Source organism: Sciurus vulgaris (genome assembly GCF_902686455.1).
Source record: "Sciurus vulgaris genome assembly, chromosome: 12".
In the NCBI taxonomy this organism is placed as follows: Eukaryota; Metazoa; Chordata; class Mammalia; order Rodentia; family Sciuridae; genus Sciurus; species Sciurus vulgaris.
Window position 1 is genome coordinate 86671589 of NC_136473.1, and position 18958 is coordinate 86690546.

The following is an 18958-nucleotide window of genomic DNA, read 5'->3' on the forward strand; positions in this document are numbered from 1 at the left end:
TTGGGTTTAGTAGAGGGAAATGAGGAGAGGACTGTTGAATTGTGTAGAGGGAAATGAGGGGAGAGAAGGGGGCAGGAGGAAGGAAAGATGATGGAATGTAACAAGCATCATTACCTTATGTACATGTAAGATTACATGAATGGTGTGACTCTACATCGTGTACATCCAGAGAAATGAGAAGTTGTATCCCGTTTGTGTACAATGAATCAAAATGCATTCTGCTATCATGTATAACTAAATAGAACAAACAATAAAATATTAAAAAAAATAAAAAGCCTATGCTCATGAAGTTTCAGATGATAATGAAGAATCTCTCAGAAATTGGACTAGAGACTGCACAATCACATTACAGCAAGAACTTGTCTGCAATTTGCCCATGATCTGAGACTTTGTGTAAGGCTCCATCTATGGTTGACAGACTAATTAATCTGGTGGAGGAAATTTCAAGGCAGCACAAATTCAGGAAGTTGCATGGGTATTGCTGGTGGCTCTTATTCAAGTTTACTAGGATAATGAGGGGGGCGGGGAAGAACAGGAAAGATTCAAAAAGCTTTCAGTTTGGCCAAAGAAGCATATGTAAAATTGGGGCCAAGAAGATGTGGTTGCTGAAGAGATTACCACCACTAAAGAGAAGCTAAGTATCTTACACTTGAGGGCATGTTATAAAACTACACCTATTAAGGGTGTAAAAATAAAAACTTATTTGAAAAGTGACCATAGGAGCATCCTGTTTCCATATGAGGGACCTAGGAAGTTATTTCCCCAGGATTCCTTAAATAATGTTCAGTTGTGCAGACACTTAAGGGCCACTGAAGGCATGGTCAAAGGATTCAGCTACACCTGGAGCTGGTAGCAGGTCTTGGCATCATTCATGTGGTGCCAGTTCTGCAAGAATGCAGGATACTGGAGTTAAGAGGTCATGGAAGCCTCCACTAAGATTTCAAAGGAAGACCTTGGAGGCCAGGCAAAGTGCAGGAGGGTCAGAATTTCTGCAGGCTGCCCCTGAGAGAAATACATGAAAATGTGAGAGTAGAGCTGAAGCTACAGTGGAGACCTCAAGAATTAAGAGATTTTGGTAATATGTAACATCTGCCAAGAAAAGCTGTAGGAAGCAATCGGCAGAGCCAGCCCAGAGTGAGGCCATGTTGGCTGCAGTCTGCAAGGCCAAAGGGGTGGGGCTGCCCAAGCAAAGGGGTTCACATCTCATCACATCTATGTAAGACAATACACACATCACTTCATTCTTTTATAGCATCCTTAATTACCTGCTATAGCTGATGCTGTATAATTTGTTTAACCCACTATTATTTTTATGCCATCTATCTACAATTATATTTGTTTATTTTACTAACCTTTTCATTTATCCTTTTCTTTTTAAAAAAATTTATAGATAAAAACAAAAATTACATATAATAATAGGTTACTATGTGGTGTTTCCATGTTGGTATGTATACACTGTGTGATTTTTAAGTCAAGCTAATCATCTATCTTCTCAATGATCAATCATTTCTTGATGGTGAAACTTTCTTTTATTTGACACTTATTTGCACATATTTATGGAGTCTTTGTGATGTTTTATTACACGTATACTTTGCACAATGTCCAAATCAGAGCAAATATCTTTTTCCTCAAATATTTATTTGTTTGCAGTTAGAACAGTCAAAATCCTTTCTCTAGTTCTTGAAATATACAGTACATAATCATAATTGATAGTTACCCTATATGTAATTGAGAACTTAATGTTTTTAAATACTATGACTAAATACCAACAACATAAAGTTTAATGAATAAAACAAATTTCAAAAGCAGCATATATGCATTAGAATATTTTAAAATTAAAAATTCTATTTATAAAAATCCTATGCAAAATTAAACAACTGAAAAATTACATTCTTGTTTCCAGTAAGAAAAGCACTAATAACACCAAAAAAAAAGTTAAACTAAAAAAATAAACTTCATTATCTTAAGAACAGTCATTAACATGACTTCTTAAACTTGTTGGGCTAAAGCAATAAAAGTCAAGTTTGAGACCCTGAATGTGTTCACCCTCGATATGAAGGAAAACAAGCAATAAACCACTCATAACATAAATTCAGAATCCAGTTTTGAATTGTTTGAATGATCAGAGGAACTTAAAAGTTTAGATTTGATTTAAAGTAGATTCCAATTGAAAGCATCCATAGGCATCCAAAAGAATACAAGTGTAATTTATTTTGAAGAGCATAATTTTCCCCTGAGTTAAATTAGTCCTACAAATGTCAATATATTGTCAAAGAAAGAAAAGAACCAAAAGACTGCAGACATCATAGGGAGTAGAGTAGATCTATGATATTGAAATAAATATATGAATAACATACTCAACCATACTAGTTATATTTTTAAAATATAAAAGATCAGCTAAATATCTGTGAACAGGAAACTGTAACTCTTTATTCTGAGTTTAAAAAGAGCAAAACACAATTCTTAGAAATAAAAAAAGAAAAAAACATTTTAATCATCACTGAACAGCAACAATTTAAAAAATTCAAGTACTAACGGACAGGTCAAAGGAAGTAATATAGAATGTAACACGGTGCTGCAAATGAATTGGAAATACACAAGATGAACTAGGAGTCATTGATACTAAAAGAGCAGAACAATGTTGGAAGATAATTTTTCAGATCTTATGGGACACATGAATTAATAAATTCAAATTAAGAGAAAAAAAATCCAAGCACTATATAAAGTAGATTGTGAGACAGACATTATTACCTTATATACATGTATGCAAAGAATTGGTTTTTAAAAAAAATACTGTCAAAAAAATTTAATGAAAATAAAAAATAAAAGTTCATAAAAAATAAAAAATAAATAAATAAAATGAGACCCTTAAAAAAATACATACCTGACTGCATTTTAAAAATAAGCAGGAAACCAAAGAAAACAGTAAAATCTTAAACTTGCAAAAGGAAAAAATCAGGTTCATTTAGTGGGAGTTAATGTTTAGACTTACAGAAGACTTCTCAATAGAAGTAACGAGCTAGAAGATATTGAAAGATCTCTTTAGTTTGGAGAAAGCTATAATTACCAACCTAGAATTCTACATACAGAAATAATTTTTCAAGAACGAAAATTTGATTAATAAAATTTGAGAAAACTGCCTCCATAGATTCACGTTAAGATAATGAAAACAAACAAACAAAAAGATATACTTCAGAAAAAGAAAAATGGTTCTGGATATAGGGTCTGGGATAAAAGAGGAAATGAAGAAAAAGAAAATGATATACCCAGGAGTAAATCTAAATTAATACTGACTATAAAACAAATATATGTACATATATAAACTTAGGCAGTTTAAACACATGTGTGTATACACACACATATATACCCTACATGACAATGGTGTATATACTGAAAAAAGGGAATTGGTGTTCTCTAAGCTCTCAGTGTTGAAAAGAGTGAAAGGTACTACCTAGCTGTGAGAGTTTTCTTGCTGGATGAACATGGCTAGGCCTCCATCTTCTGTTATTCAGTCAAACACTAATCTATGTGCAGTGAGGAGGACATGCAATAAATGAATTGACTTTAATCCAGGTGATTGTCCTAATTCATCTGAATATGCCAGATGAAATCACTTGAAGGAATTTTACTGTGGACAGCAGCTGCCTCCCCTGTGAGTTCCAGTCAGTCTGTGACCTTTTCTCTCTGACTTCTCACCCTGTAGACTTCAGACTTGCTTATGTTGTTCCTACAATTGCTTATAATTAGGAAGAAATCTCTTTTAAGAACTAGAGAGATAAATGGGTATATTGATAAACTGATTGACATTTAGATAATCTTCTACTGATTAGACTTTCCTTCTGAAGTCTGAGTGATAAATTAGCATCAGACTTTGATAAGTTAAGAAGGCATGTGCTATGATATCCATGTTTGTTGCCTTTCCAACATTCATGCTTGAACTTAATCACCAATGTGATGGTGTTACGAGGTGGAGTTTTTTTTGGGAGATGGTTAGGTTATGAAGGTGAAGTTCTCATGAAGGGGATTAGAACTATTTAAAAGAAGCTCTACAATCTCTTACAAAGGAGGCTGCCCTGTCCATTTCTACTCTGTGAGGACTCAAGTAGAAAATGCTGTCTATGAGCCATAAGTTACCCTGAGTCTCCCTCTCCTGGTACCTTCTTGTATTTCCCAGCCTTCAGAACTGTCAAAAATAAACAGCTGTTGTTTTATAAACTACTCAGTTAATGATGGTGTGTTATAGCAGTCCAAATGGACGAAGACAACTAATTTTAATTTCTAAATAATTGCCAAAGTTATAGAAGCAGAATTGAGATGAAATTCTAATCTACTTGAAGGGAAAGATTAAATCATATAAACTAACCCACTCAGAAGGTGGCAAGATGGTAAAAAGGAATCAAATCCAGTAAAAGGGTTAAGTTAAAGGGTTAGATTTTAACAAAACACATCACCAATTTTATTATATAGAAATGGATTAAACATTCCAGTTCAATGGGAAAACTGGTTATCCATATGTAGAAGAATGAAATTAGATACTTATTTCTCATGCTGCACAAAAATCAACTCAAAATGGATCAAAGACCTAGAAATTAGACCAGAAAGTATGCAACTCCTAGAAGAAAATGTAGGGTCATCACTCCAACATAAGGCACAGGGAACAACTTTTTCAATAGGCCCCTAAAGTTCAGGAAATAATGCCAACAATTAATAAATGGAATGGTATCAAATTAAAAAGCTGCATAGCAAAGGAAACAATTAAGAATGTGAAGAAAGAACCTACAAAATGGGAGAAAACTCTTTGCTAGCTACTCTTCTGACACAGGTTTATATCTAGGATATATAAAGAACTCGAAAACATTTAGCACCCCAAAATCAAATAACTTGATTAATAAAAGGGCAAACAAATTAAATACACTTCTCAAAAGAAGAAACACAAATGCATATGAAAAAATGTTCCACATCATTAGCAATCAGGGAAATGCAAATCAAAACTACACTGAGATTTTACCTCGCACCAGTCAGAAAGGCAGTCATCAAGAATACAAATAATAATAAACGCTGGAGAAGTTGTGGAGAAAAAGGAATACTTTTACATTGATGGTGGAATTGTAAATTAATACAACCACTGTGGAAATCATTATGGAGTTTCCTCAAATGGCTACACATGGAACCACCATATGACTCAGCTATACCACTCCTCAGTATTTATCCTGAAGCATTTAAGTCATCATACTACAGTGATGCATGCATACCCATGTTTATAGCAGCACAATTCACAATAGCCAAACTATGGAACCAGACTAGGTGTCCATCAACAGATGAATGGGTAAAGAAAATGTGGCATATATATACAATGGAGTTTTATTCAGACAAAAAAAAGACATTATGTCATTTGCAGGAAAATGGATGGAACTAGAGTTCATTATGTTAAGTGAAATAAGTCAAACTCAGAAGGCTAAATGTCATGTTTTCTTTCATATGCAGAAGCTAGAGAGGAAAGAGGTAAAAAAAAGATAGGGGTGGATTTCATGAAAATCAAAGGGAGATCATTAGAGGAAAGAGTCCAAGGGTGTGGATACGGAGGGAGAGGGGAAGTGTTAGGGAGTGATACTGGTCAAATTATGTTGTTCTATTATGTATTGTTGCATGTAGAAATATGTAACAACAAATCCCATCCATGTGTACAACTACAATGCACCAGTAAAAAATGTGAGGGAAAAAAAGTGACTTTCAACTAAATCTATAAAACAGCACTGCAAGCTATCTACAAGTGACATCTAATGAAAGTAAAAGAATGACAAACTATTACCCATGTAAATACAAAGTAAAGTTGACATTGCTATAATATGACCAAGTAAAACAGAATTTAAAACATGAGCTTATTATCAGACATTTTAAAAAGTCACATTATAATGACAAAATGAATAACTAATAAGAAAGAAATAATAATTTAAAATGTGAAGCACCTAGTAAAAAAAGGCCTCCAAAATGTTGCAGTATATATACATTTCAAAATTACTGTTGGAAGGGCTGAGGATATAGCTCAGTTGGTAGAGTGCTTGCCTCACATGCATAAGGCCCTGGCTTCAAACCCCAGCACCACAAAAAAAAGAAAAAAAAATTACTGTTGGAGACTTTAGTGTACATCTCAATAACTGATGAGAACAAAGCAAGAAAAAAATTCTTAAAGAAATAAAAATTTGGGGCTGGGGAGATAGCTCAGTCGGTAGAGTGCTTGCCTTGTAAGCATAAGGCCCTGGGTTAGATCCCCAGCACCCAAAAAAAAAAAAAAAAAGATACAAAAATTTGAAAAATTTATAAATGATTTGATTTTTATACAAAGAATACTGTACCCAATAATATTTCAAGAATACATAAGATATTTATGAAAATAAATTACATTAGATGATAATAATGCAAGTTCTGATAAATTTCAAAATATCAAAATCAAAATACATTCTTGTTCCCCCATGTTAGAAGAAATAAACTAGAAAATAGCAATAAAAAATAATTGGTTTACAAATAAATAAAATCTTCTATAGGTCAATAAGGAAATTAACAAGGAGAATTGGAAAATATTTTGAAGTGAACAATAACCAAAACTGTACACATAGGAACTTTCAGTAAAATAAATGAAAATATAGAAAGGTGATAAAACTTAAGGAAGTGAGGATTCTCAAAAAGTCAGAAAAATAGCTGTGTAGGAAGAAATTAGTAAATAATAATAAAAAGAGCATAAAAATGAAATGAAAAAAATACACAATATATAAAATCTAAAGAAACTAAAAAGCTAGTTTTTTGACAAAACAAATAAAATTGGTGCAATCCTGACAAGACTCATCAAGAGTAATGGGGGGGGTACAAATAATCATGATTAGGATGATTAGAATTTTTTGTAATACAATGTTTGTATCTTATTCACTTGCATGTATTATGTTTTACTATAAAATATGAAAGGAAATCTACATATTATTCTTAAATTATAAGATTAAATACATGATATATAAAATGAGAAAGTTAATAAGTACTCTAGTTATTGATCATTATCATTAATGTTCTTAATATTGTGTGCTGATTAATTTATATGTAATACCACTGATATTAGAAAGACAGCATTCATAAACCCCAGCACTTTGAGTTTTAGAAATGGCAAATTTTAAGATACTTATTATCATACATTTAAGATACTTATTATCATACATTATTTAACAAATAATAATTTGTCAAATTATTATTTTAATTGTTATACTTCTTTTCTTACTTGGTATTATAATAGTAATGATTTAACATTTTGTCCTAGAATTTCTTTTAAAAAGGTAAGGTAAGGGGCTGGGGAGATAGCTCAGTCAGTAGAGCGCTTGCCTTGCAAGCACAAGGCCCTGGGTCGATCCCCAGCACCCCCCAAAAAAAAAGGTAAGGGAAAAAAAAATAATCAACGGAACCAAGTCCTCCAATGGAATATATTCATGCAAAAATGTTTTACATTTCATAAAACAAAATGCTCATGTGCAATTGCATTTTGTGAAAAAAGAAAATATATCTGCGTAGACTGTTACAGGGATTGATTTTCCTCTGAAGATTTTGCAATTTTTTAATTCTTGTTAGTGAACTTGGTTAACATGTGCTTCCTCATAATTTAAGCAAACAAAATCTTCCCCACTAGGTGGTGCCAATATTCCATTACAAAATTCCACTCTCCACCCATCACCACTACCACAAAAGCCTGTTTTGTTTTAATATTAAAATTTCACGCCCATGTTGCTACATGGAGAATTTCTTTTAAGTTATAGGTTGAAGTGTGTGTTTTTAACTTTCAAAATTCAGATCAATTTCATGGTGTTCCAGTTACTGAAAAAATACATTAGTTAAATTTCAAATGTAGTTGCCAACATTGTAAATAGAGACTATTTTCCACAACCTTAACATTTTGATCAATCTAGTTCCTTTGCTTTTATTAAGTTAATGGAACAAAGAGATACGCAAAGTTTCCTATCAATTTATTTGATTAAAATCACTTTAATTAAAGGAATGTCTCCACCCAAAATGTAATCCATCTGCAAAGAGTTTGGCCCAGAGGCCAATATTTTTTTTTTCTGGTTATTATTCCATTTTCAAATAACATGTTTATATGTCTAATTTTTAATCTTTCAAATTTAGTTACTTTTAAAGTATAAGGCCATACCTCTTACTACCAGCTCCTCACAATGTTTATTCTGTGTATACATGTTTATCATACATAAGAAATTCTCATATAACTACCTTTTTATTTTTAAACCTCAAATAATATTTAAAACTTCCATGCTTTCTTTCACAGTTTTAAATGGCATCTCTGAATTTTGTAAGAAAAGAAATTATCATCTCTTCTCCATCTCCCACCTTTCTGTTACTGACCAGCCTAACTTGTATCTAGTCCTCACTCAGCTCTTCTGTTCTTGCAGTTCATCCTGCACAAAACCACAAGCGATTTTTGCAAATCTGATCACATCACTCCTGAGATTAAAATTCTTCTAGGACATCCCTTCTTTACAAAGGAGTCCTAACTCTTTACGTCCACCTGGTTGGAAACCCATTATCAGTCTGGTTCTTGCCATTTTCTTTGATCTCAGAATAATTTTCAATAATATTTAAGGTCTTCTCTCTTCAAATACACCTTGTCTATTTTTGTTCTAATCCCCAATACATTGAATATTACCAACTTATGTCATAGCAATATTTCAAGTAATAAGTCACCACATTGAGTTATAACAATAGTTAAGAATGTCTTAGGATGTTTATTTGCCTGAATAAAAAAAAAAAAACTGCATGTTCAAGCTTAAACAACATTCTCAGAGTTTTCTAATTAGGCAATAAAATTCATTTTGATCCAAGTAATCAAACCGTCAACATGTATATACAATATTTGCTTGAATTAAATTGGAAGTTCTTAAAGAAAATTGAGCAGGGACTTATTAAATAGGCAGCATAAAAATATTTTTCAAAGTACGAAAACATTTTTTCATGTTTCATTTATCTTAAAACCTTTTAAAATTTCCATATTATGTTTTCATTTCCAGATTAATAAGTAAACTCCATTTTCTTATATCCAAGTATTTATTTGGGTTTAAACAGATGTTTCACCCTATATGATTATAGTCATTTGCCAAATTTTTCCACTTTCAAATTTAAGGGGATGCTATTCGTTTCTTTGGATCTTTGAAATTCTTTTTATTGCTCAATTATAATTATACAAAATAGTGGGGTTCACTGTTACATATTTGTACATGAATACAACAGAAGTTGGTCATTTCCACTCCCTAGTATAGTCCCTTTTCTCTCTCTTCCTCCCTGCTTCATCTCCTTCCTCTCCTCTGTCTAAGGGGACACTTCACACAAACACAGAACTAGATACCTATTTTCAGTGTCAATCTAACGTGTTACTTGAAGTGTTCTTACTCAAATGAAGTAAATCTTGATGAATTTATGTGTTTGAGAAAACTTTACTTACATTTTTACCATTTTGCTTTGGTAGACTAAAGGTTTTGTTGTTGTTGTTGTTCAAGTACTCTATTTTTCTAAAATTATTTTGGGAACAAAAAGAGTAGAAGATTTTTGTTGTTGTTGTTCAATTACTCTATTTTTCTAAAATTATTTTGGGGGAAAAAAAGAGTAGGAGATATTTTCAAATAGCCTACTTCTTAACTTAGATTATGGTAGAACACATTAAAAACCCAAACTACAAAATCAATCTAGGAAAAAAAAATTAAGCAAATGAACCAAATGGAAATTGGAAAAGCAGGTATTTTGCATCAAATATCTTTCTTGTCTTCTCATGCATGCACATGAGCATACTTGATATGCATATATACAATACAATACAATTAGCTTTTTAAAATAAGTTATTCAATTATAAGTATCATGAGAATAAAGGTAATTTGGGAAAATGGTGTGAAGAAAATATCAGTGGCAATACTGAAGTTGTTTAAAAAAACTCCAGATAAGGAATATGTTGCTCTTAATAAGCTTTCAAAAGATAAAGTTATATATTTTTTTAAATTTAAAGAGATGGTTGCACAAGTTCTTTGTAAAATTTTTAACAGTAGGAAAAAATGCATGAAGATTATTCCAGGATATGGCTAGGGTTGTAACTCAGCAGTGGAGAGCTTGCCTAGCACATGGGAGACACTGGGTTCAATCCTCAGCACTACATAAAAATAAATAAATAAACTAAGTTATTGTGTCTATCTATCTACAATTTTTAAAAAATTATTTAAAAAATTATTCCAGGATCAAAAAGAGACAATGCGAGAATAGATTACAGAGCAGAATAAGAGGTATGTCATAATTAGGTTGAAATACATTACTATCAGAAAACAGCTTGAAATTCCACTGAAATCAAATCTCTTAAATTGTGTAGTGTTTGAATAGCTCTTTCCTAGTGCCCATAATTGTTCCAGTCTTAAAATAAATTGTTAGCCTATATGGAATGAGTTTTCATTACACTTGACTGGCTGCCACAAAAAGCAGCTTAGCCACAGGGCAACATTAAAATGAGACCCTGAGTATTCTGCAGTAGGAATAATTTAGCATCTGAGTAATTATCAGGGAATCTTGGGGATAAATATTAAAAGAGAAAGGGAAGAAAAATAGTACATGTTGTACCAAATTCTATTACTAGTAGTTGTGGAAAGTAAATTGATGGGGGAATTAGCTACACAGGGACAGGTTTGTACATTTAATGTTCCTCCATTTTAATGTCCTCCTTGTCTACCTCACCTGGCTAATGACTCCTCAGTCTTCAAAAGCTATCCTGGATACCACAGTAATCTTAACATACTTCTTGGTTCCATCTTTTATAAACCAACGTCCCAACCCCACCCCACCCTATCCACACATACCAATTTATTTTCCTGCTTCACCTACATACATAGTCCTATAGTATCTTTTGTTTATCTCTATCAAGCTAGTTAAATGATAAAATACAATGTATTAATATACTAAAATATTCATTTCTACTAAGTGATCTCCTTTAGAAAGTGCTTATGATACTCTTAACACTTAGAAGGCACAAAGCCATCAATGAAAGAATGAAATGAATGAATGAATGAATGAATGAAAGAAAGAAAGAAAGAAAATGAAACTATCTAGACTTTCCATTGTATCTGTAGATATTGGTCCAGAGGAAAAGGGCATAGTAGGCAGCAGCAAACGTAAAATACAAAAGACGATGAGGGAACAATGTTTGGTGCACTTAAAAGCTGTTCCATGAACTTTGGAACTCTAACTTCTATAATTCCATTGTGCATCTGGTCTATGTGTCCCAAGTTTGAATTTATGATACAGTTTTAAAGTCAGGAATCACTTTAATTTAGCTTAAAAAAGAAAAAAAAAAAAAAAGACTTTCAGGAACCTTTGAAGGAACATTCTGTAATCACTTTTCTATCTATTACATTCCCATTTAACAAGGTTTATGAGAATCTTGGCTTTCTAAGTTAAAATGTCAAAACAAATAAAAGTGCCCTGTCAAATCTTTATGTTCTTTTTCTTTTATTATTTTATGATTTTTTTTCCCTCTATTCAGTTACTTTACTTTCTCTGAGTCATTTTTTTTGCAATGCTTCTTTATAATTTTAAGTGAAAGTGTAACACAATTTCCCAATCACTTTATGCCCTTTTCATGTACTGTGTTCAGAGATTTATTAAAGTTAAGAAATGGGTAAAGTACACATTAGTTAACAGAGTACAAGACAGATTGGTTGGCAGAATCTCAAAGGCCTAGGCATGTGAAGGATTGCCTGGGGGAGGAGGCATAGCTGCAAAGAAGGAAAAGTGGTAGACTGAAAAAGAGACTGAGTGGATAAAAACAGATCAATTTCAACTTTGGATCAGATCTTAGCAACCAAAGGCCAAAAATGAAAACTATTTACTAACCTGTTTTTGAACTTACAGGTAGAAACTTACTTCTCCCATAGAACGATTTCAGGTTTCACTTTTAAATATTTAGTTTTAGTCTAAAATTGTATGCAGGCAAGAGCAGCAAATGCTTTGCCAGAATATGCCTAAATTTACAGTGAACAAGACCTGCCTCAGCTCACCTCTCATCCCACCATCCCTGAGGATGATTTCTCCACCCTGGTCACTCACTGGAGTGCTGCATCCGTCTCATCGGCTCTACCTGGGAGCACCTGGTGTTCAAGAATTTCCCCATCCTTTTCTTATTCTGGTTACCATCCATTCATACCTTCCCTCACTATAATGGTTACAGGGACATTGTCAGGTTACAATAAGTCATAGGAAATGATGGAGGATAATTAAAGTATTGATTCAGAGTATTTGTTATTCCATGCAAATCACAAATTTGTTGAGTTTATGGCAGTAGCAACTTGCAAAGTATTTCAGGAAAAGAGAAGATATTAAAGACGACTGCGATACTGCATGACTCTAAATCCCATCATATAGGTAAAAACCCATACATCTATTTCTGATTATGTAGGGTTTGGGGAGGGATGGGGGAATTTTATTTGTCACACTAAAATTAAAACATAGATTTTGGGATAATAAACTCACTTTTTCAGATTAGACCATGATGTATAACATTTATATGTATATCTTTATAAAGAACCATTTTTATTGCTATATACTTAATTTTTATATGATATGTAATATCAATTTTTTCCATACTAGGGTTAACTCAAGTTTAAAAATGACTTATACTTGAAACAGTATAAGCAAAGTAATTCTCCATTCCCTGACTGAAATGGAATCTCTCAATCTTTCATCTACAAGGTATTTCTAGACCTAAAGAACATTTTTGCTTCATTCCACCATTTTTCATACCCCCCTCCCTCTCATTTCCCTCTACGTAATATAAAGTTCCTCCATTATTCTCTCACCCCCAGCCCCTCACCCCCATTATATATCATCATCCACTTATCAGGGAAAACGTTCAGCCTTTGGATTTTGGGGATTGACTTATTTCACTTAGCATGATATTCTCCAATTCCATCCATTTATCTGCAAATGCCATAATATTCTTCTTCTTTATGGCTGAGTAATATTCCATCGTGTATATAGACCACAGTTTGTTTATCCGTTCATCTGTTGAAGGACATCTAGGTTGATTCCACAATCTAGCTATTGTGAATTGAGCTGCTATAAACATTAATGGGGCTGCATTATTGTAGTATGCTAATTTTAAGTCCCTTGGATATAAATCGAGCAGTGGGATAAGTGGGTCAAAAAGCGGGTCCATTCCAAGTTTTCTGAGGATTCTCCACACTGCTTTCCAGAGTGGCTGCACAAATTTGCAACTCCATACCCTATGTACATGTATGGTTACACGAATGGTATGAATCTACATTGTGTACCACCACAGAAATGAAATGATATACCCCATTTGTATACAATGAATCAAAATGCAGTCTGTAAAAAGTAAAAAAAAAAAAAAAAAAAATTAATTAATTAATTAATTAAAGATTAAAAAATTTTTTTTGCTCTCGAAATCTCCATGATTAGAAAATACATATTTCCAAAAACACCTTAAGCCAGCACATATTTCAGTTGGACATAGTTCAATATAGTTTTAATCTGTTTATTTTAATTATCTTGTAATTTCTGGACTATGGCCTAGTCACAGATAGTATTCAATTGTTAGATCCTAAATTTCAAAGATCTACTGGAAAAGCTTAGTCATAATACATTCCAAAAAGCTGAAACTCTGGTTTGATTAAGGAACTGTTATTTCTACTTTGTCCTGTAAGTCTGATCCAATTCTCAGCAGCCGGAGGTCTCTCCTGGAGCCAAGACCTTTTGCAAGGAGAAAGCAACTGATGTTCCTACACCGCTCCGAACATGAATGCAGACTAGGCACAGCATTCCAGGTGCCACTTGGTCCCCAACATAGTATAGAACAAACAGAAAGCTGTGTTTACAAATTTTCCCGGCTATTGTTATTCTTTAGTAGGAATATTGGTTTTCTGAGGAATGTTCACTCTTATCAAGGCAGAAGAAATTTATGAAATGTTTAAATTTTGTGTCTAGTTGAGTAGAGCAGATTGTGGTAGTGTTCAAAACTATTTCAATCTCTCAATTTAGAATTCAGTGTTCAATGAGGAAAATAAAAATAGAAGCAAATGTTGATGTATATATGAATACTTTTAGCGATCAAGGCTATTCTGCTTAGTAAAATTTCCTTTAGGCGTGACAGATTGATAGAAGTGGTGACATTTTAAACTAGTTTCAGAGACTTTCTAACAAGCAGGGAATAAAATAGGATTCCTATATCCACTGAAAAGTTCATGAAATTTTTCTTATGGTTTACTATATTACATGTGGGTTGATAACTATTAAAAGTCTAATATTATTTAAAATAATATTTCAAATTCTAGAATTGTGCTTTATCTGTTAGGAATACAGCCATATAGAAAGTCATTTCCACTACAACATGGATGTGCTATTGCTCAATTCACCAGCAGGAACTGATATCACATTCAAACACACATTGAGGAAAAGTAAAACAAGTGAAACAAGCCAGCTGGAATTGATTATGCAAATGAGGAGTTTAAATCACTTATTGAATTATCACGTATACTGTGTTGCACTCCATTTTAATAATATTTCAAATTCCACTTTGTAATCACTTACACAGCTCAGTTTAACTTGGCATCAATTCTTCATTTTGAGAAATTAGCTAAAAATAAAATAAATTTTCCTTACATGGTAAATGATATCTACCTAAAACCTCAGCAAATAGCATATAAATTGTAAAACATTAAAGCATTCTCATAAAGAGAAGACAAAAACATTTACTTAAGGAAAAAGAAAGTTTGCTATGATTGGTAATATTCACATTGTTTTAGAACTTTTTGCAAATGCAGTAATACTTTATTTTAAAATTCTAATTATGACATTTATATGTGCAAGAAAATGATCTTCCACCTAGTTTTAAAAGTGGCCAAATTATGCTATGTACATATGTGAATATACCACAGTGAATGCACTAATAAAAGCATAAAGTAAGTAAATGAACAATTAAGTACATAATTAAAGTCTTTTCTTTTTTGAGTGTCTAAATATGTGTGGGGATGTAACTCAGTGGTAGAACACTTGCCTAGCATATGAAAGGCCTTGAGTTCAATCCCCAGTACTGAAAAAAAAAATGTGACTGGATATATGGTTTACAAGCGAACAAGCAATAACATATTAGAAAATATAACTTTAAAAAGTACACTCTATCAAAACTTATTAAACACATTTATATAATTTTCAAAAATTTCTAAGAATATTATTGAAAAAACTTTGCATTTATTTTCTAGATTGGAAGAACCTCAAAGGAGAAAAGTTTTGTAACATTTGCTAATATTCTTCAGGACCTGGATACTGTATTGTAGGAACTCCTACAATATGTATAATCAGAAAAACGAGAAATTACACTCCCTTTATGTATGATCTAACAAAATGTATAAACGCCTTCTACTGTCATGTACAACTAATTAGAACAAATAAAAATAATCTAAAAAATGTTTTGGATAAGTAAAAAGTTTGGGGGAGATTATGAATATTATTCAATTGACACTAAAATATTGATCAGGTATCTGTCACATATCTAGTTACCTATCATGAATTAGAAAAGCAAACTTCTTCTGAATAAAAATTTTAATCTCTTGGTAATTATTGGTAGGATTAAATTTAATTATAAATTCAGAATTTGTTTTGCTGAGATCAGAAAAAATTCCTAGTGCTTATGTTTACTAATCCAAAAGACTGCTCACAGAGAAGATACCTTGTAGATAACCACAGGGGAAAAAATGAAAAGGTTAAACATTGCAACTATTGTATATTCAATTGTTTCAAATTGATAAGATCTTCTCTTTCTAATAATACAAGTAATGCTTTTCTACAAGATCTTGAAGGCCATGGCAATATCATTTGTAAACAATATCATTAGTAAATAATTATATTTTAGGAAGAGTTAAAATTCTACCTGAAATAAGTTCAATCATTATATGATTTGAGGCTTTCATGGATTATGTATATTCACATACCTCCTAATACTTTCATGTAAAGCATTCTGATGAAACTTGTAGACAAAAAAAGTAGATTGTATTTATGATAATTACATGGGAAATGATCATACCATATTAGCTTTCAGAAACACTTATTGAAACATTTTCTTAAATTATATATTAAATAAAATTATGACTAGTCAGTTATGCCATTCAAATAAGGTAATTAAATTTTTAATGTAAAAAATGTCAAAAGCCACTCAAACACTAAGCTACAAACTACTAATTAAATCACATTTCGAGACTAAATTTTAATTATTACTGTGAAAAACAACATCAGCAAATGTTTCCTAATATACTTAGGAGGAAAAAGCTTTTTTGTTTTAATCTTACCTTCTGCTGTACAAACAGTCCATAATATAAACCAAATAATCTTTGCAGGCAGTCTCATGTTTTCAATCTTTTAAGGGGACATTTATTAACTGAGAGTGCTCACAGGGTCCAGTTCTCCTCTGCTAAAAATTGTGATCAGTGCAGGAAAGTATTTGCTTCTAAAGGAAGTTGAAACAGCTTGGGAAATAAGGGATTACTTGACGCTCCACCCACCAGAAACTTTCGCAAAGCAAACAGAAAAAAAAATAAATAAATAAAACAACCACTAACCCCAGCTGTGCCAGAATTTGATCCGGATTCTGACTGCACTCCCACTGAATGCTAATGCTCTGACCTGTCTTTGATTTGTTCTGGTAAACCAGGCATGTTCTCTGCTGGAACAAGCTCAAGTCTCCTGGAATGTATAAGCAGCAGCTGGTGATAGCCTCTGGATTTCATAAACTCTAAAGTAATCCAACTCTCTTCAGTTCTATTGCATGTAAACCACAGAACAGGAAGTAATGGAAGGTCTTTTAAAAATCATTTAGAGCTTCAGTTTAGACAGTGTTTTCACAATCAACTCGCAGACAACATAAGCAAACAACATAGTCCTGTTGATTTGGGGAACTTGCTTTTCCAGCAATTTGTGAAAACAGTCTTTAAAGACTTTTTAACACACATGCGTGAAGCAACTGGCTCACTCTGACATAAATGAGTTTAATCATTCAAAAAAAATTTAAATATTATTTTTTAAAAACTTGGTACTGGAGTACAATATGCATAAAGAGAATACAAGCAAATGATTTGCTGACTATTAAAGTGAAGACACCCACGCAACCACCGTCAAGGTTAAACCACTGAACTTCACCATCTCCTGAAAACTGCAGTACTGCCCTTTAGTCAGTGCCCCTTGCCCTCTGTGCTACCGGCTCCTCATGCTGAATGACCACTATCAATATCTCTAAGAACAGGGAATATATTTACCTGGTTTTTTTGGTACTTTACATAAATAGAAAGAAACTATTTGGTCTTATGTTTATTTTTTTCACTGAAAATTATTTTTGGGATAGTCAACTACATTGTTGGATATAGTTTACAGATTGTTAATTCTTAATTCTATATAATACCCATTATTTGGAATATCCACCATTTAAAGTTTGTTGATGTGCTTTTTAATGGGTATATGGGTAGATTCCAGTTTGGAGCTAATACAAATAGTACTGCTATGAACATTAAATTATGTGGGTTTTGGCAAACTTGTGTCCATGTTTCTAGGGAGTAAGTATGTAGGAGTGGACCATTAAGCCATAATTTATGTTTAGGTGTGGTAGATAATTTCAGTCAGTCTTCCAAACTGTTTACACCAACTGACATTCCCCTCATTCAATCTTTGTAATTTTAGCCTTTTTGATGAGTATAAAGCAAATGAAATTTCCTGATGACTAATGAAGTTGAAAAGCTTTCATATAAGTTATTAGTCATTTAAATGTCCTCTTGGTGGAGTAGCTATTCAAAACTCTCTTTTTTTTTTTTTTTTTTTTTTTTTTTTAAGTGAGTTGTCTTTTTTTTTTTTCTTGTTGCATTGTAGGAATTCTTTACATATTCTAGCCATGTAAACATTCTCTAACATATGCAGTATAAATCCTTTACCCAGTCCTTGGGCTGTCATTTCCTCAGTATTCTATGTCTTTTAATAAGCAAATCTTATTAATTTTAAAGTAGGGCAGATTTGCAATTCTTTCTTCTATCATTAGTGCATTTTGTTTGCATCCTTACCTACGGTCAGGACACAATGTTTTTCTTCTGAAAGAATTACTTTTTGTTTCACATTGCTTTAGCCTAGCTGCTATTGACTTTGGGAGGGGGAGGTAATAAAGGACTCTAGATACATTTTAAAAACCTGGATATCTAATTGTTCTAGCACTATTTTCTGAAAGTATCATTGTTTTCTACTGCACTGCTTTATTGCATATTATGTAAATTATATAATACAAATTATATAAATCAGGTAACTGGAATCAATATCATCCAAATTTTCACATAACCAAAGCTAGAGTTCCCCCATCTCTCTCTCTCTTTTAAAATTTTTTTGCAAGTGTCAATTTCTGGGAAAAGAGGATTTCTACTTATCTTTTAAGTCGATTTATTTAATTTTATTGGATCAGAAAACATGCTGTAAATAATTATAGTATTTTAAAATTTGATGAGTCTTTTTTTTATGGCCCATTATATGGTTTATGTGCTATACCTATTTTAATAGGTAATTTGTAATTCCTTTGTAAATCATTTGTATTTCTTCTATGTTTGTTTGTGTCTATTTAATTAGATATTGAAAGAATGTTAATCTCCCACTATGATTGTTGATTTGTCTATTTCTTTGTTTAAGTATGTCAATCTTTACATGTTTTAAAGCTATGGTACATACTCAGAATTGTGACATCCTCCTCCTGGATTGGTTATTTTATCATATGAAATGCCCCTGCTTAAGCCTAACTTTGCTTCCAGTGTGATTTTATACCATTTTTGCTTATGTATTTTTTAAAAAACCCTAAAGAGACAAATTTAGTTTTTTTATTATGAGACAAATAAGAAATAAAATTTAATAT

General features: G+C 32.2%; 1 protein-coding gene across 2 annotated transcripts in view; it reads right to left on the reverse strand.

Annotated features, from left to right (window-relative positions):
* The window catches only part of CFH (complement factor H), a 128645-nt gene extending 112056 nt beyond the window's left edge, over nucleotides 1-16589 (reverse strand). The window contains exon 1 of one of the 2 annotated variants that reach the window (XM_079107986.1): nucleotides 16374-16589. In XM_079107986.1, the coding sequence (XP_078964112.1) occupies nucleotides 16374-16431 (58 nt within the window). In that variant the 5' untranslated portion in view covers nucleotides 16432-16589. The remainder of the gene's footprint in view (nucleotides 1-16373) is intronic. The other variant, XM_079107985.1, reaches the window with a different exon arrangement.
* Between the last annotated feature and the right edge of the window lie 2369 nt (nucleotides 16590-18958).